Source organism: Eleutherodactylus coqui, chromosome 4 (genome assembly GCF_035609145.1).
Source record: "Eleutherodactylus coqui strain aEleCoq1 chromosome 4, aEleCoq1.hap1, whole genome shotgun sequence".
In the NCBI taxonomy this organism is placed as follows: Eukaryota; Metazoa; Chordata; class Amphibia; order Anura; family Eleutherodactylidae; genus Eleutherodactylus; species Eleutherodactylus coqui.
Window position 1 is genome coordinate 6,946,296 of NC_089840.1, and position 25,677 is coordinate 6,971,972.

The 25,677-nt window shown below is 47.7% G+C and overlaps 1 protein-coding gene across 2 annotated transcripts in view; it reads left to right on the plus strand.

Annotated features, from left to right (window-relative positions):
• RUNX1 (RUNX family transcription factor 1) overlaps nt 1–25,174 on the plus strand; it is a 102,138-nt gene extending 76,964 nt beyond the window's left edge. For both annotated transcript variants that reach the window (XM_066598999.1, XM_066598998.1), the window contains 2 exons: nt 15,586–15,747; nt 18,267–25,174. In XM_066598999.1, coding sequence (XP_066455096.1) covers nt 15,586–15,747; nt 18,267–18,760 — 656 coding nt within the window. In that variant the 3' untranslated portion in view covers nt 18,761–25,174. The remainder of the gene's footprint in view (nt 1–15,585; nt 15,748–18,266) is intronic.
• Nucleotides 25,175–25,677: the final 503 nt, after the last annotated feature.

Sequence of the window (25,677 nt, forward strand, 5' to 3'; positions counted from 1 at the left end):
CAGAAGAGAGGGTCATTGGAGGACTCTTAGAGTTAAAGGGAGGGGGCATAAGACAGGGTCATTGGAGGACTCTCAGAAGTAAAGGGAGGGGGCATAAGACAGGGTCGTTGGAGGACTCTTAGAGGTAACGGGAGGGGGCATAAGACAGGGTCGTTGGAGGACTCTTAGAGGTAATGGGAGGGGGCATAAGACAGGGTCATTGGAGGACTCTTAGAGGTAAAGGGAGGGGGCATAAGACAGGGTCATTGAAGGACTCTTAGAGGTAACGGGAGGGGGCATAAGACACGGTCGTTGGAGGACTCTCAGAGGTATGGAGAGGGGACTGAAGAGAGGGTCGAGGCAGTGGATAATGAAGCATAGTGCTGATGTGGCAACAAAGGAGAGTAAGACATGGGGGACCGAAAGGAGACCACAATGATAACTTTCCAGTTCCTGGACTAGCGCACCATTGATGTAGTGGAAGTGGTATGTTTTGGGGCCCCTCGGTTACTCGTTCCGGGCCGCAGACACCGCGTTTACTTATTCCTACCTTCGGCTGGGATTCGGGTAAAATATAAGATCTCTTAGTAAAGTAAACCGAACATGTTCAAATAAAAGAGATTTACAGCGTGCCGTGTGACCGCCATCTGTGTTTAGCGCTGGAGACGCCGGGGTCCTCCGTTCGGTTTTAGCAGTTCGTCTCATGTTTGGGATGATTTAAAGCAAATAGTAGGGGATTCTGCCAGGGTATCAAGTTGATCCCACTCATGAGCTGAAAGCGTCAAGCAGCCACTGGCAGCTGTGAGTCCGAGCAGGCTGCCAGAAGCACAAGGCCCGACAGGTGTGTGTGACAGGAAGATGGCGACAGCCCCGCAGCTGCGGCCTCGGCTCTATTATTGGCACGAACAGCCAGCAGCGATCCCCCCGCCAGAGGAAGCAGAAGCCGACCGTTGATTCTTCACTCACAGAGCGTTTACTGGAAGGTCCTCTCACAGGGGACGTCGTCAACCGACTTGTAATGAACTTATCTTTATACATGCTGTAAATATAAATCCCCGTCAAGTCACTAAAGACTCTGCCTGCCGCGGTTATAACGGGGAGTGCCGCGTGACGACCAATATAGCCGCATACATTAGATTAAAGGGGTTCTCCAGTGAGGGTGATTTTTTAAAAATGGCTACAAATATGCTAAAGCGGTATTCCTAGCAGTAGGGATGACCCTAGGCTAGATCATGAATAGTTGATCGTGGGGATCCGTTGTTAGAGACCTCTGACAGTCAGCTGATCTCAGCCCCTGCATTCACTGGAACAGGGCCGAGTAAGTGCGGAGGTGGAGATCAGCTGATCGTAGGGGATTCGAGCCATGGACCCACACTGATCAACTATTAATTACCTATCCTGAGGCTAGGTCATCTATACTACAAGGGGTTAAATGCCTGGAATACCCATTTAATACAATAAAAGCAGCAGTGCTCACCTTTTCATTCCCCGGTTGATACAATGCTGCAGTGCCCGCGATACTCCTAATCAAACTACTAACGACCACCTGTCAGTGAGTATGTATGTGAGTGCTTCTGATGCTCTGCCCCTGGTGACGTCATTGAAGGTCCTACAACATATATAAAACACAGAGCCTGACCGACAGAAGAACAACACAGTTAGGGCTCTTGGAAGAAGAGGACAAAAATAACAAAATGAGAATACAACTAAGCCGTTATTATCTCAGACAGAACTCAGTGGTCCTGACAGAAGACACCAACCTACCACCACCACAGATATCACCGCAGGTCCTTCAGTCCACCGGATATCACTGCTGTGGGAGTAGCCAAGCTGTGTTTGTTTTGTGTGGGAATCAAGATGGATGTAGTAGAGCTGTGTCTGTGATGTGTGAGGATCATAAAGGATGTACAATGTAGTAGAGCTGTGTGTGTGATATGCTGTGTGTGTGTAACGTGTGGGAATCAAGATGCATGTAGTTGAGCTGTGTGTGTCATGTGTGAGTATCATAATGGATGTACCATATAGCACAGCTGTGTGGTGCACTGCGCCACCAGAAACACTGGTACTATAATTTTCTAATAATTACTAGTCTTTGTTTATGAACCACCTGACAGTTGCAGCCAATCACAAGCCATACTGGTCATGTGCCGTTATTGTGGCATCATGGCACCCAGCATCTACTCCACCAGCAGAATAGTGAGTGCAGCTCTGGAGCATAATATATATAATAGCTGTATATAATACAGGTTGTACCTTTAGATTGGTAAGATAAGTAATACTAAACCAGATACTAGTTTTTAGTGGATTAGGTATATTTATAGTGTTGCCGTACGCGGTAAGAGTCGATATAGATATGAAACGCGACACTTTAAGTAAACAGGTAGAAGAAAGTTTGTCTGGACAAGATAAGACAAACTCCAAGTATGTCTGAATTAGCGGCTCCACCCAGACTGAACGAGGTTTTCCAATCACCCAAACAGGAGAAGTCTGATGTGCGCAGACAGTCTGCAGGCTTGGGCCCAAGTCGCTGCCGGTTGGCTGGTACATCCTTGTCTGATTTATGTTGTGTGTGTGTGCGCTAAGCCTTAAATTGCCGAGTTTCTGGCCGGCTGCAGTGGTATTACTGGATGGTTGCTGCATGTTTTCAGCTCGCGGAGCTGGCTCCGATACCGGGGCTCTTGGCTTGGAATCTGTTCCAATCTCACACCTGTCTCAGACAATGAAGCTCTTGTTCGGAGCGTCTCAAGTTATGGCAGAGCAGCGGATTTTTTCACATGCAGGGATTAGGGAAATCGTGGAGAAAAATAGTAACCTTTAAGAGATCTATTCCCTGCCGCTTCCTGGTCCAGACCCCCGTCCTTCACAGCGCTGTAAACACGCGGCCCCCCTGGAGAGGGACGGAGATTTGTCTTTTATTACCACTTTTAAGTCTCTTTACCTGGGATTTTCTCCTCGGTGTCATAAAAAGAGAGGCTGGAAGTGTTCGTGTTAATGACTTTGAACTGTATAAATTTCAGTGTGCGGTAAAAGGTAATCCCACCCGAAAGAGCCGCTGGGAAGTACAGGGAGGTAATCGACATAATCACCTGCTGCCATCGCCCGTCAGATCCTCTTCTCCCAGATCCCCGTTTCTACAGATCAGACGGGTGACTACCAGTAATGGCAGCCGGCACGATACACACTGGAAGACCACTCTATTAGAGACCCACATATAGTAGCGTTGGACTCCCTCGGCCTTCAGCAATCCTTCGTGGTGTAGATTCCACTAGGGGATGAAACGGTCCTGCAGGAATTTCGGCCCCTGCGGACAGGAAGCTTCTTGTAGTTGATGCAGATTAGATGGCGGTGCTGACATGTTCTGACTGGCTGACAGGAAGGGGTCAGCGATTCATGCTGCTTGTACCAAATTCTGCCCTCCCATCAGCAACAGACATCTGGACCCATCTGACAGGAGATGTTTCTCCACTGCTCAGTGATACAAGTTTTGCACTCTTTTGCCCGCTGGAGTCACATCTTTCTCTTAGACACAATGGCGCTGGAACTGGTCGTCCGCTGTTATACCATCCGCACGGAGGAAAAGCGAGTTGTGTGTTCGGATACGTTAGTTGGAGCTCCAGCTTTGTATTGATCTGACTGTGCAGCCTGTTGGTCAGAGCGATTCCTGACATCCTCCTCTGACCCCTTTCAGGGATGAGTTGTTTCCATCCACAGGATCCCCTTTCGCTGGATGTTTTCCCTCGATCGCGCTATTCTTGGTATACTCTCCACACTGTTACATGAGAAACCCCCCTGCAGTTGGCGGTGAGGCCCCGGTTACTGTAGCGCTGATGACCTCATTGGAAGTCGCTCCAATCGCTGGATTTTCCCATCGAATGTGGATTCACACTGAAAGTGATCTGCGGAAATCACTCACGTGATTTTATGCTGCACTCCGGGGTCACGGGGAGAATTATTGTACAGGGGAGCGCCAATCATGAGAGGGCGGGGGGCTAATAAAGGGACTATTCGGTGCACATAAAGATAAAACAGCCTTCCACTGATACTAGTGGCCTACAAAACTCATTATTATTATTATTTCTAGTGTGCCTAATGTTAGACAGGGGAAGAGATGTGACAACTAGTCTAAGCATATTCTATATGCAAAAATATGGCTGATCCTTTTTTTTGTAGTTTTCTGTATTTTTTAAGTGCTTTCATGTATTTCCTCCCCCTGCAGACTAATGAGATGAGCAGGTCGGGGTTAGCGAACCGGGGAACTTGTGCTGTGATGCCTGTAGGAGGCGCAGTACTATACATCATTTCTGGGGGACCCCGTTGAAGGTGTTGCACTGGGGCCCAGGAGCTTCATGTTGTGCCTGCGGCCGGTGGGCAGATTTTAGCAGAGGGATGTGAGCCGACCCCGGGTGCCATGAAACAAGAACGTGAAGGGTCTCGTCACAAGAAAGCCGGAAACAGAAAGGAGAACAGAGAGCTGCAACAGAACATCTTTTGTAATGCAGAAAAAAAGGAAGTAGATATATTTATAGCAGCCGAGGCGAAAACAAGAGATTATTGAGGGCCGCGGAGGGGAAAGATCAGGATTCAAATATATTCACTGTTAACGACACAAGATGGAGACGAGGAGAAGCAGGAGCGCGGCGGCGGAGATCAGACGCTTCTCCGCTCGCACCAGTAGGACTCCAGTAACATCGCTGGATTGGTTGCACTTCTAGATACCGTTGCAGCCCCTCCGAGGGGCTCACAGCCGAAACGTTGGAAGCCACCTACAAAGTTATCATTAAAGCATGAAAAGTTCTGCAACTATAATTTATACATCCGGAGGCTAAAAACCTGCAAAGATGTAATATTCCTGCCGGCCGAGAGCTCGCTACCATCATATCCAGGCTGTGAGCTAAACACGTGGGCCGCACTGAGGGCTCCATCTAAACACATGGGTCACACTGAGGGCTCCATCCAAACACGTGGGCCGCACTGAGGGCTCCATCTAAACACGTGGGCCGCACTGAGGGCTCCATCTAAACACGTGGGCCGCACTGAGGGCTCCATCTAAACACGTGGGCTGCACTGAGGGCTCCATCTAAACACGTGGGCCGTACTGAGGGCTCCATCTTAACACATGGGTCGCACTGAGGGATCCATCCAAACACGTGGGCTGCACTGAGGGCTCCATCTAAACACGTGGGCCGTACTGAGGGCTCCATCTAAACACATGGGTCGCACTGAGGGATCCATCCAAACACGTGGGCCGCACTGAGGGCTCCATCTAAACACGTGGGCCGCACTGAGGGCTCCATCTAAACACGTGGGCCGCACTGAGGGCTCCATCTAAACACGTGGGTCGCACTGAGGGCTCCATCTAAACACGTGGGCCGCACTGAGGGCTCCATCCAAACACGTGGGCCGCACTGAGGGCTCCATCTAAACACGTGGGCCGCACTGAGGGCTCCATCTAAACACGTGGGCCGCACTGAGGGCTCCATCTAAACACGTGGGCCGCACTGAGGGCTCCATCTAAACACGTGGGCCGTACTGAGGGCTCCATCTAAACACGTGGGCCGCACTGAGGGCTCCATCTAAACACGTGGGCCGCACTGAGGGCTCCATCTAAACACGTGGGCCGCACTGAGGGCTCCATCTAAACACGTGGGCCGCACTGAGGGCTCCATCTAAACGCATCGGCTGCACTGAGGGCTCCATCTAAAGACGTGGGCCGTACTGAGGGCTCCATCTAAACACGTGGGCCGCTCTGAGGGCTCTATCTAAACACGTGGGCTGCACTGAGGGCTCCATCTAAACACGTGGGCCGCACTGAGGGCTCCATCTAAACACGTGGGCCGCACTGAGGGCTCCATCTAAACACGTGGGCCGCACTGAGGGCTCCATCTAAACACGTGGGCCGCACTGAGGGCTCCATCTAAACACGTGGGCCGCACTGAGGGCTCCATCTAAACACGTGGGCCGCACTGAGGGCTCCATCTAAACACGTGGGCCGCACTGAGGGCTCCATCTAAACACGTGGGCCGCACTGAGGGCTCCATCTAAACACGTGGGCCGCACTGAGGGCTCCATCTAAACACGTGGGCCGCACTGAGGGCTCCATCTAAACACGTGGGCCGCACTGAGGGCTCCATCTAAACACGTGGGCCGCACTGAGGGCTCCATCTAAACACGTGGGCCGCACTGAGGGCTCCATCTAAACGCATCAGCTGCACTGAGGGCTCCATCTAAACACGTGGGCCGCACTGAGGGCTCCATCTAAACGCATGGGCCGCACTGAGGGCTCCATCTAAACGCGTGGGCCGCACTGAGGGCTCCATCTAAACACGTGGGCCGCACTGAGGGCTCCATCTAAACACGTGGGCCGTACTGAGGGCTCCATCTAAACACGTGGGCCGCACTGAGGGCTCCATCTAAACACGTGGGCCGCACTGAGGGCTCCATCTAAACACGTGGGCCGCACTGAGGGCTCCATCTAAACACGTGGGCCGCACTGAGGGCTCCATCTAAACACGTGGGCCACACTGAGGGCTCCATCTAAACACTTGGGCCGCACTGAGGGCTCCATCTAAACACGTGGGCCACACTGAGGGCTCCATCTAAACACCTGGGCCGTCCTGAGGGCTCCATCTAAACACGTGGGCCGTACTGAGGGCTCCATCTAAACACGTGGGCCGTACTGAGGGCTCCATCTAAACACGTGGGCCGCACTGAGGGCTCCATCAGGTTTGCGTTGGGATTTTCCATTTGCATTCCGTCTGTTCCATTCTTGGAGCAGAGAAATGGAATGAAGTGTTCCCTTTTTCCTCACTGATTCCAATGAATGCTTTCTGTTTGATTTCATTCCGATTCTTTTTTTTTAGCGGAATAAATGGCGCAGTCCGCAGCGCTGCTTGTTCTGTTGAAAAAGGAACCGGAGCGGAATCAAATGGAAAGTATTGTTTTTTGAAAACGCATTGGAATCAGCGGCAAATAAATGGAAACGGCTAATTCAGTTTAAATTCCATTTTTCCTCTCCAAAAACGGAACAGGCAGACGGAATTAAAACGGAGATCAATAATGCAGATGTGAACGAGCCGTGATCGCTCTGCTTTCCTGATAGTTTGTTACAGTGTAGCAGTTTTGAGTCCAGTGCTTTTATCGCAGAGAGGATTATGTAGACTGGTTTAATTGTAGCAAGAGCTGCACAAAGCGATGGATGGATGGATGGATGGATGGATATATGGATGGATGGATGGATATATGGATGGATGGATGGATGGATGGATATATGGATGGATGGATGAATGGATGGATGGATGGATACGAAGCACCTAATATATGAAGTTAGTTATAATGACTTATATTTCCCGCATTAAGCCATGAAGCATTGAGAATGTTGGTCTCCAATCTGTGGCTACACTGCTGCAGCAAAACTACAACTCCCAGCATGCCCTGACAACCTCCAGCTGCATGCTCACAGCTATATAGCGTAGAAGTTATGGTTGTTCCCTGTCCCCCTGCCACAAGTGAGGAGACATCATATCTTATAATATGGGGGCCACATTACAGATTTTGCATTAGGGCCCATGAACTTCAATTAGGCATCTGACAGGCTTTCAAGACATGCTGGGAGTTGTAGTTCTGCGCAATGTAACAGTCAGCTCCTGCCTGTCCTTTTCCCAGTGCTGTCAGTTCACATCTAACTGTGCAGCTGCAGTCCCTACTATCTACCTTCAATTCTTCAGACCTGGAACTGCCCTTTTTTTGCCCAGACGCGTGCCCTTGGATGCATCCCCTGCCACCCACCACGCTGACATCATGCACTTGACTGACTTGACAAATGGTGTATTTATCTTGTAGAGAAATCTCCGTCGTTCCCGCTGTCCCCGGCGCCCGCCCTCAGCGCAAGGTGTTAAGTGACAGGTTGGTTCCCTTTCATGTATCTACACAGCGATGTACAACATATATCAATACGGCATTCAAAGTCAGTTAAAACAATATAGCTTTTCTTTCTTCACATGAAGGAGACCTCACTTCACCTTGTTAATCAAAGCTGTGCCCTAGAGGGAGGATTCACACCGCGCCGCCGCCGCCGCTGCCGGTATCATTTTCCCCCAAGGTGACCTCATCCGTGCAAGTCTGAAGTTTGCATTTGATACGAGTCTTCTACTTTCTCTAAGTCAGTAAAATGAGCCAGCTCATCCTTAGATCATCGCAGATCGTCTCCGGCTTCCCACAAATTCTTTTTCCTCCAGCTGGAGAGCTAAACAAGGCCTGTCCCCCCTCCTGCTGAACATGTAAGGAGCAAACCCGAAAATAAAAGATCCCTACCATGTACAAGCCCGTGCGCGCTCAGAAGAAGTGTGAAGCACAGACCCATGCATATACTGCCCTATAATAACAAGAAATACCTCCACACAATGCAGCCATTCAGTATGCAAGTAATACCGCCATGCAATGCCTGAATTACACCTCCATACAGTAATACAATACTACCATATAGTGCCCACATATTACCACCATTCAGTATCCGAGTAATACCACCATACAATGCCTCAATAATACCTCCATACACTAACCAAATAATACTAACCTAAAGTTCCCACACATTCTGCCATTAATTGTCCAAATAATGCCTGAATAATGAAGAGATTAATTGTAGAGTCCCTAGTGGCCTAGGAAAGTAAAGGGGTTAGTGATAAAGTCCCTGGTGGTCTAGGGAAGTAAAGGGGTTATTGATAAAAATCCATGATGGTCTAGAAAATTAGAGGGTCCCCTTGCAATTGCCCAGTTTGCCACCCTCTAAAACCAGACCCATCTGTAAAGTTGCTGCTCACCTGTTGTAATTACGGCCATATTGTTTGTTACTCCCCCCCCCCCCCCCCCCCCTCGCTCCATCTGGTCCCTAGAAGGTCTGATATGGCCTTGCATGATGACGTACATACTGGAATATGACTGCTCCCGCCAATCAGCGGAGCGGCAGGGGATTTAGGAAGTATCAGTGTTTTTTCTTGTTGTGTGGCGGCCAGTTTATTTTTTTACCCCCTTGGAGATGTGGTGTTCAGCTGTACAGCGGCTGCTCAGTTTATCTTCTGAGGGCCGAGGTTATAATAACTTCAAAGACCCATCTTACGAGGGCCGGACCCTCCTGCCGATCTGCATGATTCATCTGTTGAAATCCAAATTAGTCCTCAAGTGTCTTCAGGAGAGAGGGAAGTCATGGGGGCAGACCGGGTTTCTACGCAAGGTCTATATCCTCAGCCTATATCCTATATCCTGACTATATCTTGTACATATTGACTGTTGTCGTAGGGCCTCATAATCTGAATAAGGTTGCAGGAGGGCGGCATACTATATTCTCCATCTTGAGATGCCACATTGAAAAGCACAGGCTGATCATCCGTGGAAGGGTTAAAGTCAAAGTGTTGCGAAAGTCGATTGAGATATCACGAGACATTTTAATAATTGGTTATCAAATAATAGTCTCCGGGCAGGAAAAAACGGTGCCGCAGCAGAGTCAGCGCCCGAGGCGGGGGGATTTAGCTTCCTGTATACAGTGGGTGGCACTGTTGTCTTACTGGATGGGGGGGTTGAGTAGTGGTCTCCCTTCTGTGGCTTTCTACGACTCCCAGCAGTTGCAGGCCATCAGGGGTTACATTCGGACGGCCACAACTACATGGACTTTGATCTTCTCCTATGTGGTGGATTTCCTTTGAGTACCCCAACTTCCTGCCGCACCCCAGAAACATACTGAGCCTCATTTATCAAAGCTGTCTAAAGCACAGCGGGCCACAGTCTTATGAAAGTGGTCTAAAATAAAATATGCCCTTGTTCCCCCTGCAACCAATCACAGCGCAGCTTTCAGTACTTGTATTGCTGGCTTAGAATGAGAGCTGCGCTGTGATTGGTTGCTGTGGGGCGATAGTTTTGATAGGTGAGGCTCACTGACCGTGTGTATACAGCCCACCCAAGTGTGAGTCTGAGGGCGATTCTATACATTCTGCAGCCGGGGGGTATTTTGCACCCTCTTCTTAAAGGGACATACCAGTGACAATGCCTATGAAGGCCGCTTTACACGGATGGATCGTTGTCCAGATTGTCGCTGCATCGCGGGTATCGGAACAAGAATCGTTCAGCATAAATGCCGGCAGCGACTGAAAGACGAATGATTGGATAAAAAGTCAAGCGACAATCGGCCGTGTAAACAGGTAGTCGGTCATGTATGAGCGATGGAATTACACGTTATCCCCTAACCATACGATAGAGGATCACCTGCTGGTTGGTGGGGGTCTCGCCACTAAGACCCCCGCCAATCTGGAGGATGGGTCTACCGTCTCCCCTTCTCACTACAGGGTTACTGCACCCCCACAGCGATGAGGAGACCGAGTGCCGCGCTGGTCGCACTAGCGCTCCATTCACTTTGGGACTGCGCTCTAATATTGCTGTGAGCCCCTTGCTGACGTTACCGTGGGGGAAGAAGCAACCCCCGCAGTGACAGGCAGAGGGAGACACGGGGTCCCATTCTGAAGACCGGCGGGGGACCCCCACGATCAGCGAGTTATCCCCTATCCTGTGCTTTTGGTAAGCCCCCGTTGGTTCACCTCCCGTCCTGACAGGTTCAGCTCTGCTACATCAGTCTTTAGACGTAGAATTGCTGCCAGGCTTTCCTTCCCTTGGGGCAAAGATGCCCTTAGCTGCCCTATATGTAGCTACCCTGAGCGGGGCAGAGTGGCACCCGGTGCCCCACAGCGCCCCCTGTGTACGCGGCTGTGACTGACTCCTCGGACGGCACTATATTTTGCGCGCTGCTCAGTACTCTGGAATCTCGCAGAAAGGGGTAAATAGTTTTGTCGAACACTCCTTACCAGAATGGGCGTGACGGCGCAGGAAGAGCCTCGCTGTGCCAGCTTGCCCCGACTATTTACGTGTTCTTCTCATCTTCCTCATGACTAATGTGTGATGCTCTCAAGCAGAAGTCTTAGTCAGTCCTCTGTCAGCGCGTCTCGGTGCGGATCCCCGGCAGACGACCGGCTCGGGTTACTTAAAGCTGCGGAAAACCATCTGATCACTTTTGTAATTAAATATCTGAGAGAAGAAGAACTGCAGCGCAGAACGCGTTACGTATTTATACGCGCCGCAGTACTGACTGCCCGCGGTAATGGCGCATACAAAGCCAGCAGCGAGAGGTGCCAGCTCCTTCTATACACCACCTTCCTCTATCGTAGCCTCCCGGACCACTTCAATAACTCAATATGTTAAAAAATGCGCCAGCAGGTTTGTCGCTCGGGAGTCTGGGAAAGCTGGATGACAACAATGTGGCTTTACAAGTCCTAGTCAGTCGGCCACCCAGCTCTGCTAGGATCGGAAAAGACTAATTGCCCTACTATATGGTGTATGGCTGCACTGCCGGCACCAGGTTAGATGGCACCCTGGTTATAATTTTTTTGTCAATACCCCCCCATTCTTCATCATAAGAATAAATATATAAATAGAGAGAGCAGAGGTAGGTAGTCGGCCTGTATTGTGCTTGTGCGGGAAGTAGCAAGATAGCCCGAGCTCAGTACATAGATACAGCACCAGAGCCAAGCTCAATGCATAGATATGGCACCAGAACCAAGCTCAGTACATAGATAAAGCAGCAGAGCCAAGCTTAGTACATAGATACAGCACCAGAGACAAGCTCAGTACATAGATACGGCACCAGAGCCAAGCTCAATACATAGATACGGCACCAGAACCAAGCTCAGTACATAGATAAAGCACCAGAGCCAAGCTTAGTACATAGATACAGCACCAGAACCAAGCTCAATACATAGATACAGCACTAGAGCCAAGCTTAATACATAGATACAGCACTAGAGCCAAGCTCAATACAAAGATACAGCACCAGAGCCAAGCTCAATACATAGATACAGCACCAGAACTAAGCTCAGTACATAGATACAGCACCAGAGCCAAGCTCAGTACATAGATACAGCACCAGAACCAAGCTCAGTACATAGATACAGCAACAAAACCAAGCTCAGTACATAGATACAGCAACAAAACCAAGCTCAGTACATAAATACAGCACCAGAGGCAAGTTCAGTACATAGATACAGCACTGGAACCAATCTCAATACATAGATACAGCACCACTACCAAGCTCAGTTCATAGATACAGCACCAGAACCAATCTCAATACATAGATACAGCACCAAAACCAAGCTCAGTACATAGATACAGCAACAAAACCAAGCTCAGTACATAGATACAGCAAGAAAACCAAGCTCAGTACATAAATACAGCACCAGAGGCAAGCTCAGTACATATATACAGCAATGGAACCAATCTCAATACATAGATACAGCACCAGAACCAAGCTCAGTACATAGATACAGCAACAAAACCAAGCTCAGTACATAGATACAGCAATAAAACCAAGCTCAGTACATAAATACAGCACCAGAGGCAAGCTCAGTACATAGATACAGCACTGGAACCAATCTCAATACATAGATACAGCACCAGAACCAAGCTCAGTTCATAGATACAGCACCAGAACCAATCTCAATACATAGATACAGCACTGGAACCAATCTCAATACATAGATACAGCACCAGAACCAAGCTCAGTACATAGATACAGCAACAAAACCAAGCTCAGTACATAAATACAGCACCAGAACCAATCTCAATACATAGATACAGCACTAGAACCAATCTTAATACATAGATACAGCACCAGAACCAAGCTCAATACATAGATACAGCAGCAGAACCAAACTCAGTACATAGATACATTAGCAGGACTAAGTGACTGTGTTGTGGGGGTACCGGGGGCTGACAACGGCACCTTGGAACATGAGAGCAGAGAAGAGCTGGGGGGGTATTGTAACTCCACAAGTCGCTGCTACACTGAGGATGATACTAATCAGGCAGGGCAGTCCTAAGGGGTGCAGGGGGGGGGGGTGCTGCCTCTGCCTACATCCTCCAGTTGTCCTCGTTAAATTCAAATGACGCGTTCGCCGCGTCTTTGCAGATAATTAGATTATAATTAGACAACGTACATTCTGCGAGGCGTCTGACTGCAGCGTTACTCTCGTTTCTTCCACATCGTCTCTTACTTCATGTTTCATATCCTCAAACCTTATCCCCCCACAGATGTAAATATACCTGAAACCACCGACTTCCTGCCGCGTCCCTTCTGCCGCCGAAAATAAAAACGTACTTCAGTCTGAGGTCAGCACCCCTGAACAGTGCGACCCACCCTGTGGGGTCCTCTTACATAGGACTGCAGCTCAGCTGTATTCACACCAGCACTTTTCACGCACGAGTCGCGTCCGAATGCAAAATGGATGGAGCTCGCACGTGAAAATAACGCACTGATTTCAATGGGTTAATTCGCAGGAGGGATTTTCCGATCACTCTGGTGGTCCGAGATGGAAAAATCGCAGCATGTTGTATTTTTGGGCAATTGTGGTTCAAGAATGGCCCATTATTTCGGCGCTCGCCATCCGATTTACTATTTTGGGGCGTATTCACACAGGTGGGTTTTTTCAGATCTGAATGATTGGACCGATTTTTTTCCCATCAATTTTCACCATTTTTTGTATTTCTGCGCTTTTCTCGCTGGGTCACATGGTGTAATTAAAGGTTCTGCTCGCTGTTATGGTTACTTGCAATATAAACAGATCTCAGTCGCATCAAGCAAGTGCAATCCGTTTTTATTGCACCCATAGACTTGAATGGGCAAAAGGTGGCGCGTGCCAGAGCTGCGGTTTTTTTGCGTCCTGCGGTGTAATTCCGTCCGTGTGAAAGATCCCAAACATATCCGTATTATGGAGACTAAATGCTGCCATACTGCGCTTGTCTGAAGCCGGCCTAGAGACGGTCTACGTGGGGTGACGGTATATGGGGTGCAGGGCTCGCAGTAGCTGTCGGGCCCTGGAGCCTGAGGGGGCCCAGAGGCCCCTCCATCACATAAGGAGACACTGTGGTAGGTGGGCTCCCTGTGACACATTTAGCATTGGTGCCCCTGAGCTTCTAGTTACACCCCTGCAAGCAATGCAGCTCATAAGTGCCTTGCCAAATCCAGCTCTGCTACATCTGGAGTAGCGGGTTGTCCAGTAACTGGAGGAGCAGCTGTTAGAGAGTCCATAATAAATGCAGGATCGGTTGCAGACATGAAAGCGGCAGCGGGATTTCCAGATTGTTGTAGCTGCTGATTCTGGGATTTGTACTTCCCAGTAATGGCGTCCAGAGGTCAGCGCCGCTACTCATCGCCTGCTGAGAATGTCACTGTGTGCGAAATCCCCCCTGCAGCCTCACTGTGCCACCTGCAGGGGGGTCTTCATCAGTAACCTCATCCATCTGCTGCCCTCTGCTGCCATCTAGTGCTCAAGCTGTGTATAGCACAAGATTAACCCTAAAAAGGACAGATCTATTCCGAAACATGCGTGAAAAACAGGGGGGACACATACAAGCATGTGACTGAGCCCTCGCCGTCACCCCACACACCGCACAGCCGAGCGCAATGCGTATCGTGTTCCTAGCCCTTACTGCTTCCACCATCTTTGGTTGTCGCTGAATGGAAACACTTTGGTTTACATCCAGGGGTTCCTTCCTCGTTGACCTGATCCTCACACACAGCTGAAGTTTGTTGCAGTGTATCAGTGCAGGCAGTCCTAATCGCCAGAACAGGGGAGAAAAGTGCGCAATCATGTCTCGCTGTCCGTTCGGATACACTGTAACAGATTCCCAGCTGTGAGGAGGTAACGGTCAGGATGGGTTTCTAGTTCTTGAACAAAAACAAGAACATTTCTGTTCACTGACAGCAAGCAGCATTATCGAAGATAGTGGAGAATTAAAACACGTAAATGTATGTTCACACGGCGTGTTTTGCCACGGTTTTAACGCCAAATCCACACCCTGCCACTTGTAATGGGAATCCGTGCCGCAGTCTGCGCCAAATTCATGTTGGTATATCTGCACACACATTTGCCCCCTGATAAAGGCTAAATCCATTGGCGAATTCACAAGTGCCGATACGCCAATTAGGGGGCAGATTCCATGTGAGAAAATACGGCGCAGATTCCTCGCCGTCCGGGGAACGTTATCCACTATTTACACCAGTTTTATGGTGTTAAAACAGTCGCAGTTTTTTTCATACTAGCGCAGAATTTGGGGACTTTTTGGCCTCTTTATGCCCCTCCCACCGTGTTGAATGATCGAAAAGTTGCTATTTTGGCACTTGCTATAAAATTGCAACTTTTTGACAGCACAATTTCAGGTTAAAGGCACCTGGATGAAGAGTTGTTGGTCCGCTGGCAGTCCTATGTAAACACTCCCTGAGCCTTCTGCGCTCTGACAAACTCAGCTCTGCAGTGTTACAGTGTAATACTAGTAATAAGACGTTCCGGGTATTTAGAGCGCCTTGCGCCAACGTCCTGGTTGTAAGGAGGCGACTGGAAGGGGTCAGTCAGCGGGTGTGTACTGGGCAGCGAGGGCCATTCCTTGTGTTTACACCACTTCTCAGAAGGCGCACGCGCCGCGGCCGGGGCGCTCATTGTCTCGCCGCACAATTGCTTTGACCACAAGCAGCCTGCGATAACCGCCAACCTGTTTGCTTTTCTTCCTTCTCTATAGACACACGACAAGTTCAGACATCTCCCTCCTGGTCATATGATCAGTCCTATCAGTACCTGGGATCCATCGCCACGCCTTCTGTCCACCCAGCCACTCCCATCTCACCTGGACGCGCCAGCGGGATGTCGTCCCTCAGCGCTGAGCTCTCCAGTCGGTTATCAGGTACGGACCACCATGGGGGTTTTCAGCTTTGAAAATTTTTTTACAACTTTCTAATAGATTTTCTGTTTCAATTTCTCAACATTTTCAAGATCTCAGTTTGCTGTCAGTGACTGAGAATCCCCTTGTTTCCATTCAAAGGCAGTAATCCTGTATACTAGCCTACCAAAAGTAACTTGAGCAAGAATGAAAAGTAGTATTTACCCTCGTTATCAAATTACTCCGCTTCCAGAAGAAGTTGTGGTTTTCCTGTAAAGCTCGGCATGCAGTTCCATCTCAGGGGACATGATGAGAGTTGTGGTGGGCTTACATGACCAGTCTTGTCACCGGAGGCCCTAAAGATGGTGATCGTTACAGGCCCTGTGTCTGTCGGGACCATTTCCAGGCGCACTGCTTCTCTGGCTACCTGATGCACAGTGTGTATGTAGTATGCATGGGTAATCTATGACACTACATGCGGATCCGGTCAGCACTGCTCGTGCGGGCAGCGCTGGTTAATCATAGCCGGTGTAGAGTCGTAGACCAATGATGCTGCTAATACACAGTGGGCAACGGGTAGTCAGAGGTGCTGTGCCGCCATCTGTATTTCTCCAGGACCGGAGGACACTTTAATTAACTACACTGGGATATTAGCATCTAGTGATGAGGCCACACTGCGGTGTATTCGGACCACCCCGAGGGCTTGAGGTCCTGCTGACCTTACAGAAGGGTGACGGCCAACAAGCCGTGAGGGTTGTGCGGCATCAGGAATGGGTCCCCATGTTGTCAAACCCCTTCTTCTCCATAAAGGACCATATTCATGGCTGACGCTCGGCCATCTTACTTCTATAAGGTCCCTCCGTGAATGTAAAGCTGTAAACAAGTAGAAGACGTACAATTGGACTATTGTCTGGCATCGCTGGAGGAACGTATTTCCCAAGGAATCCAGTACTATAGACTGGAAAAAAACCCTCCTTCCCCAGACAGGACGCCACACCTTGTCTGCGCCGCCGCTCTCACCTGGGGGCTTGTTTGTTTTGAGCTCATAATACCGTATGCAGCTGCCAAGTCCTGAACTGACGGTGCATTCACCCCCCCCCCCCCCCCCCACCTCCATCCCACGACGTGGGGAGATCGTCTGAGCATCTTCAGTGTCTGTCCTGAACCACCAAATTCACTCCAGCACTCCCAGGGTTAATTTCTCAGCATGTTCCTGTGTAACATTTATGTAGAAGGCATTTGGAAAGTCCTTCCAACTGTCCTCCATGTTACATTATGGCCCTGTGTCCCCCATCATTTTGCACTCAGTATCCCATAATGACTAAGTGACAACAGAATGGCATAAGTATTCACACCCTGTACTCAGTATTAGTCGGAGCCCCAATGGCAGTGATTGCAGCCTCCAGTCTTCTTGGGGATGATGCCACAAGGTTTGCACCCCTGGTTTGGGGAGTTTTTTGCCCTCTGTCAGGTTGGATGGAGGCCGGCTGCGGACAGGATCTTTGGAACTCAGCCAGAGTGACCGTTGGGTTGTTGGTCTGCTCTCTTACTGAGACCCTTCTCCTCCGATGACTTAGTCTGGTGGTTCAGTGGCTCTAGAAAGTCCTGGCTGCTCTTCCATGTAAGTATTATGGAGGCCAATGGGGTCTTGGTCACCTCTCTTAGAAGACCCTTCTCCCCCTTAGTTTGGGGGTCAGCGGCTCTAGGAAGAGTCCAGGTTGTTCCTCCATGTAAGTATAATGGGGGCCGCTGGGCTCTTGGGAACTTTCAGGGCAGCAGAAATGTTTTTGTAGCTTCTCCAGATCTGCGCCTCCACACAATCCTGTCTCTGAGCTCTGCATACAGTTCTGTCCTCCTCATGGTTTGGTTTTGGCTCTGATATGCATTGTGAGCGGTGAGACCTTATATAGATGGGGGTATTATGTCCAATCAGCTGAATTTACCCCAGGTGACTCCAATCAAGGTGTAGAAACATCTCAGAGAGGATCTAGAGAAATGGTAGGCCGCAGAGCTACAAGTGTCACCAACGGGTGTGAATACTTATGTCACTGCAGAATGTTAGTTTTCCATTTTTAAACAATTTACAGAGATTTCTGCCGTTCTGTTGTCACTTTGACGTTATGGGGTATTAAGTGCAAAATGATGGGAACACAAGGCCACAACATAACAACATGAAAAATAGTGAGAGGGTCCGAGGACTTTCTGGACTCACTGTAACCAGACAGTTAGGAAGTGATTATTGCTTTCTTAATGACTTTTACTGCTTCCACTTGTCTTGAGATAACAAGGCCGGAGTATTCATTGAGCCTCCGAACCTGTCATGGTGGCCAATACTAGTGGTCACCTGTAGCCGATCCATCAGTGGACGACCCCTTTAATTTCATGTTATAGAGCTTTGATCTGCAATCTTTGGCATAAAACTACAACTCCCAGCGTGCCCTGAGTCATATTTTCACACTAGCTGGAGAGCCGGAGTTTGGAGACCGCAGTCTTTTAAGATGATCTGCTTATGTTTACATGTCCATCTTGTCTTTCTCACACAGGGGCTTCGGACCTGACCGCCTTCACCGACCCTCGAGTTGGGATTGATCGTCAGTTCTCCACCCTTTCATCAATTTCGGATCCACGCATGCACTATCCTGGCGCTTTTACATATACTCCAACCCCGGTGTCTTCAGGCATAGGCATTGGTATGTCCGCTATGACCAGCGCCACCAGATACCACACCTACTTACCCCCTCCATATCCTGGATCTTCTCAAGCTCAAGGAAGCCCCTTCCAGGCCAGCTCCCCCTCCTACCATCTCTATTACGGTACCTCCGCCGGCTCCTACCAGTTTTCCATGATGTCTGGAGGAGACCGATCACCACCTCGCATCCTTCCCCCTTGCACTAACGCTTCCACAGGATCGGCTCTACTCAACCCTAACCTTCCAAACCAAAACGATGTGGTCGAGACAGAAGGAAGCCACAGCAACTCTCCCACCAACATGGGAGCCACCCCAAGGTTAGAGGAAGCCGTATGGAGACCCTACTGAAGACTGTGGAGAGGTGAAGGTTCATCAAGTCTAAACGTACGTGGACATCCCAGACGGTTCCAAAGAAGTATCTGATTACTCAATGCTGTGAAGCCAACTGGATGGAGGCGAATGGATTTCACATCTTTGTGTAATTGTAACAAAAAATACATTTCCAATATGGCGTCCGGAAGGACATTCGGAAGCCACAGAGAGTGGATGTTGGCAGTGTGGAACATCACTCAAACTTTTTGGAACTTTTCACTGTACCAATGTAAATGAGCGAGGCCTAGGTACATTCTCCCATAGCGTAATTATACATTTCCGGTTACTCAGTGGAACTTTGCTTGTTTTAGTTACTTCATATGCAAACTTTGAGCCTCTTTTCCTGCTTTCTTTTAATTTCATAGCTTCCAGGTATATTTTACATTTTTTACAATTTTTGTATTATATTTTATGTTGATTTTTTTTCTTAAATCTATTGGGGCGATGATGTGTAATTATTTCAGCAGCAGTGCCCGCCCCCGAGGAGCTCCAGTTTTATTTATGTTGCGTATTCAGGGCTTTTTTTTAATTATTATCCCAGTTACATAAGGTTGTTGTTTACATTTTGAATTTATTTGGGAGATCTGTTTTTAATGGTTTTTTACCCCCTCAGGTTAATTTGTGATCGTATTGATACAATATTGCAATGCTGGATATGTTACCTGTGTTGTATTCTGTAGGAAGAGATCAGTGATGCCATTCTTAATAATGATGTGTTCCCTTCCATGACTTGGGGGTTCCTGACCCTGTCATGGGTGATGGACGTAGTCTTGAGATTAGGGCCAGACTGACCAAATGTCCCTTCCATGTGCTAATTTCTGCCATGGTAATAGAGCCCAGCCACAGTTTTGCTCATTGGGTCCTGCAGAAGACAACCTTATCGGAAGCTCTTGGTCCTATCGATTTAGACCTTACTAGATGACTGTTTATCTGCGTTGGCGTTTATGGGTGAGCCCTCAGAATCATGCCCTCTGCTGGGCACTTGGTGAACCAGTCCACCAGATTACACCCTTTATGGTTTTCATTTCACGTTCTGTTCATTATAAGGCTGATGATATCCCAAGATCTAAGCCTTAATGTTTACCAAAAGCGGGACTTGGGGCCCCCAAAAATCATGGTGGGGAGTACATGACCATTAAATGAAGTGTTTACCTCACCAAAGTGAATGGTAGTGAATGAATCTTAGTATGGTCACTTATTGGTACAATGAGGTATATTAAAAAGTGCAGACTACTCATTTAGTCGCTGACTGTAGCCATATGTGTAGCTTCCTCTGTATTAACCACACAAGTCTAGACATCACAGGCCCCGCCCCCAATCCGGCCGATCTCTATGGTTTCCCCTGAGATGATCGCTCTGATTGCTCTCTCTTTTGACTGCATTAAGTTATCCAATCTCAAATGTTTACGTGGAGATGATTCGATAAGTTGGGGGCGGGGCTCTGACTACCGCTCTTTCAGCTTCATTAGCAAACACAATAGTTGTCACTGGATGAGACCCGGACGGCTGCAGTTTACCCACAAGACACGCAGACCAGGGGAACCAGCAAAGTAGTGGGGGAGGTCTTCCAGGCGGAGTTAGTAACGCTCTAGTTTTGGGGGGAAACTTCTATCCAGGGACCAGAAGGGGGAGCTATAATACCTGATGTTGGTTTTCTGCGCCGTTATGCCTCTGATCCGCTGATTCTTGTTATTATTGTTTGTTAGTAAGATCGGAAAAGATTTTTTCCTTCTTTTTACTTTTTCTTTCTTTCTTTCCTTCTTTTTAATTTGTTTTTCTCCTTTTTCTTTGTCTCCTTTTTTCTTCTTCGTTTTCCTTCTTTTCTTTCTCTTCTGTTTCTTTCTTTCAAACAGAAAGAAAAAGTAGAAAAAGAAATTTAGCGGGGTCGGCCAAGACGAAGTCCCACGCCCCCTCCTCCTCAAGGCTCGGGTTCACACTGAACCAAACTTTTGGTAAAGTTTGGACCTGAAACAATGTTAGATTGTTTCGGTGTTTCGGCTCGCCCAACACTATTGGACAACTGAAAACAGGACTCAGAACTGGCAGATGGGAGGGGCAACGGCAGAGAAGACCAATGGCAGGCAATGCGACAAAACTCTCCCTCCCCTCCTTTGTCTCAGGACCAGAGGGTCACTTTAAGTGTTAACTGGTGAACAGGGTCACATTTCCCCAGCTAGTATCATTATAGATAACCCAACGTGTCTCGGTGATGTCCATTACGCATTGGGACTGCAGACTTCATAGAATTCTTCTAATCCGGAATCCGGAAAAGCATATAAAAGCCACCTGTAAGGGTAGAGAATCTTGGAGAAGACTGTTCTTCACAGGTTGTGAAACTCCTCTGCATGTTCTAGTTTAGTGCTGGAAACAAGTGCTGGATTATCAGACGTTCTGGATCATCAGAGTGAGTGTCACTGTCATTCTGTTTCTGAGTTCAGTATTAGAATCAGTTGGATTTCTTTTTTCCGTCTACCAACAAGTAGAAGTACGAAGCCATACAGTGAGATTACTAACGTCTGGCGAGAGTCACATTACTAACAGTTCTGGATTAAAGGCATTCTCCCTTTAGGACAATTCCCATTTGTTATATGGTGCCCTTGCTGATAATCTGATCACAGGGTGACATACACCTGAGACCTCAGTGATCATCTGTAATCTGCACCCCTGCAGCACGCCCGCTGGACAAATGAGGTATTACACAGTGCCCGTTGAAATTAACACGCCAGGTCCTCCAGAGCAAGACACACATTTTGTAGCTGCTCTGAGGAACCTGAACGGGGGATCCTCCTCTATTAAATCTCCGGACAACCCTTTACATATACATCACCTAAGAGTCGCATAACTGGTTGTCGAAGTTTTAGAATATTTTCTGGTTCTAGAGCCGGATTATCAGATGCCAGATTACAGGAATGGTATTATCATTGTGACATCTCTATTCTGGACTTTTATCCTCTGCGTTGGGAAGAGTATTGGATGAGTCCGTCCTCGGGAGCGAAGAACAAACAGAACAACCTCCACCCACATTACACCACATCATCCCAGCGGCCCCAGACACTTCATGGAGGAAACGTTGGTCTTATTGTTTAATCTCGGCTCGCTGCTGTCGCAGATTCTAAGGCGCCATTAAGTTTATAAAGGTCTCAGCGGCGCTGACTATTAAAAAAGATGGAGGATTATATACCAGAACTTAAAAAAATGTATTTAAATGTACTTATTGCAGGACAACTCTGAGCAGAATCTGCAAGCCGGACTTCAGATCAGTGTTTGATATAAAATAAGAAAAACGTATAAAAATATCCGCTGCGGGCAGCGCACTCCGGGCGTATTTAAGAGGTTACATTTCCTTTGGCTTTTTTTTTTACATAATGGATATAAATAGATATAAATATATTTTTGTTGGCTTGTTTGTACTATTCTGATGCAGTTGCACTTTGCTCTATAAAGGGTACAGTGGAGCGTTTTATCTATTTAAGGTGGTTCGTCGTCAGCGTAAATATGGCGACTATGTTTAAAATTCTGACATGAGCAATGCAAAATCCCCAAGTAGCTCATTCTTGAGGTCATACGCTATATAATCTCAGAGCTGTAGTTTAATCTTGTCATACACAAATGAGGCCACTAGGTGGCAGCAGAGCTCCACTTGTCTTATAATATATGCTTTTTTTGGAATGGTAGCCTATACTTGTCATACACTTGGAAGCTCACTAGGTGTCAGCAAAGCCCTGGTTTTCACAAGGTACCGTAGCATCTTACTGTTGTCATACACTCTAGTGGTCACCAGGTGGCAGCAGAACTCCCTTTTACAGTCCTCCTGGCGCAAATTGTGCTAGAAACCATTTTATATGCTTTGCGCCACATTTTTTATGTGTATTAGACACTTTCAGACACGTGTTTGAAAAAGGTGACTTTCTGTGCTAAAAGTTGCACCAAATTTGCATCAAAATTTTAAAGCAAAATCTGGTAATATTAATTTAGAATAAAAAGTCTAAAGATGCGCCAGATTTGTCATGCGGTGGAGTCACGGGGATAAACCGACTACGGGAACATTCGCCGATTTGCTTTATCATCCAGCAGAATCGCTGTGATCAATATGGCGCATTACCATCTAGTTTAATTTTGCGCTGTTGAACCGTTAGCGGATGTTCACACTTAGTAGCGGAATTGGGGAGGATTTGCTGCAGTGGAAAATCTGCACTGATAACCGTATCGAGATCTGCACCAAAATACCCAATGTGTGGATGTAGCCTTAGACAGTAGCAGTACATTTGCCCCTATTTACCGGATTAGTAACCTACCCGCGTCATACACTCAGAAGGTCACTAGGTGGCAGCAGAACTACATCTCTCCTAGCACAGGTTCCGCTGTTTTGCACCTTACTTCTGTCATACACTCATGCGGTCAGCAGATGGCAGCAGAGCTCTATTCTATACATTCTCCATCAGGATGCTACATGCTATATACAATATCGGACATCTACAAGAGACCATAAATGGAGGTCCACAGCAACCAACCAATCAGATTTCAGATGTCATTTCCTTCTGGAGGTTATTTGATTCTAAGCATTGATTTGATTGGTCATCGTACTCCTAAACGCTTTTACTGCTTGTGGGATTCTGCATTGCCATTAATTAAGAAAAAGAACATTTTTCGCAATGATGCCACCTAAAAAATCCTTTGCTTTGGGCTGGAAAGTGAGGATGCTTAGAGAAATAGTGGAGTTGTGGCGTACACAGAGCTGGCAGCTATTTTGTGGGATGAGGTAATGACTCTGATGTCACTGGCCCTTTAAGAAGACTTTTTTTCTTTAGACTTTCAGGGTTTGTATGGAGAGAAAAAGTTCTGCTAATTTCCAGGAAACAGCGCCACTCTGATCTATGGGCTGTCTGGGGTATTGCAGTAAAACTCCATTTATTTCAATGCTGCAAAACAAAAGTCGAAGTGGTAAATTCTAAGCAAGTCTGTGCTGCCAGAGAACCCATCAGCTTCCTGCAACTGTGTTCACTTCCAGCAGTCTATGTGGCTGCTTTAGAGCTCTTGTAGAGTGCAGCATCAGCCCCGCTTGCCCCTCTGGAAGGCTTCTGTCTTCAAGGAAACTGCACACTTAGCAAACATGAAGGGGGAGGGGATAGAATTGGCTAAAGGGTCATTTAAACAAACAATGGGCTCTCCTCTCCTGGGTGGCAATTCATGGCATCATCATTGGGGGAATAGCTAGGGGGGGCAGGCAGGGCATGTGCCCTGGGTGCAGTAAAGACTGAGTGGGAGGGGGTGCCAGCTGTCCAATTTAACCCCCTACAGTTTACCTGGAACAGAGCTGGTTCTGCAAGAAGAGGACATTACAGTTTTGGACAAACTGAGCTTGTTCTAATTCACGCGGCTGTAACTCCGGTTCTATCAGGGCTGCCGACGCTTTTGATATAATTTTAAAGCTAAGATTATCCGTAGTTCTGACAGAATTGGAGATACAGCTGTTTGAAGTAGGGCTGGGAATATTGTATTTGCAACTGGCATGGAGCAGAGCGGGGTGTGGGCGTCTCTCTGCACCTGGAAGTGAAGATTGAAGTTTCTGGGAAGAGCTGGGCTGTCAAACTGATTCTTTGCCCCGGGTGGCGGGAAGCCGCCATCTTTCTCAAAGTCGGGCTGATTTTGGTCTTTGGTCTGGGGGCATCTCTTAAATACACCACTGGTGATCACCCGGACAGCAGTCAGGTGTCTGAAGGGCAACATCCAGACTGCAGAATACACTAAGATAGAACAAAGTAAACATGCGTTCTTAAAGGGGACTGTGCCTGCATTTTTCTCCATGGCTTTGGTACAGTGGTGGATTCTGGGTCGTTGCTTCATCCCAGGAAATTAATGTCTCCTCTGTGTGCAGGTAATGTGATAATTCAGTTAAGCCAAATTATTGCCCTTTTCAGGTTCCTTAAAGGGACAACCCCCCCCCCCCCCCCTCATATAGGTACTTTGGACAACCCCTTGTTGGAAATTCAGGCCATGTCCCGTATAGCGGTAGTGCTATCTGCATTGTGTACGATCTCCGGGTCCTTCATGAATAAATTATCTTTCCTTTGCTGTATAACTGTATTTATAGACGTGTACATAGATTCCGGGGGCTTCCGGCATGAGACCCCCGCCAGGCTTTTCATTAAACTGCTTTACAACGTTTTAACAACTTTTTGCCTTGTCTTAAAGAAACACTGAAGTGAGTTGTTTTTTATATCCTGTTGTTTTGTTGATCACTTTTGTATACGGCTTCTGAAGCATGAACATGTGTGACTGCTGCATCACCTCCGTGTGCGCTGCAGTACGGGGCTGCAGTTTGCATTCAGCTCTTGGCGACGCTCAGTGTTTACTATGGGTCATTTTCAAATAAAAACTGATAAAATCAGATTTTGTTGTATTGTCTGATGCATACGGCGTTCTCCACAACACTACCCACAAGTCCCTGCAGGGAGGAACCGAGAGCTCATATCTATCTATCTATCTATCTATCTATCTATCTATCTATCTATCTATCTATCTATCTCATATCTATCTATCTATCTATCTCCTATCTATTATCTATCTATCTATCTATCTATCTCATATCTATCTCATATCTATCCATCTCATATCTATCTCTTCTATCTATCTATCTATCTATCTATCTATCTCCTATTTATCTCATATCTATCTATCTATCTATCTATCTATCTCCTATCTCTCTATCTATCTATCTCCTATCTATCTATCTATCTATCTCCAATCTATCTATCTCCTATCTATCTCTCTCCTATCTATCTATCTATCTATCTCCTATCTATCTATCTATCTATCTATCTATCTATCTATCTATCTATCTATCTATCTATCTATCTATCTATCTCCTATCTATCTATCTCCTATCTATCTCC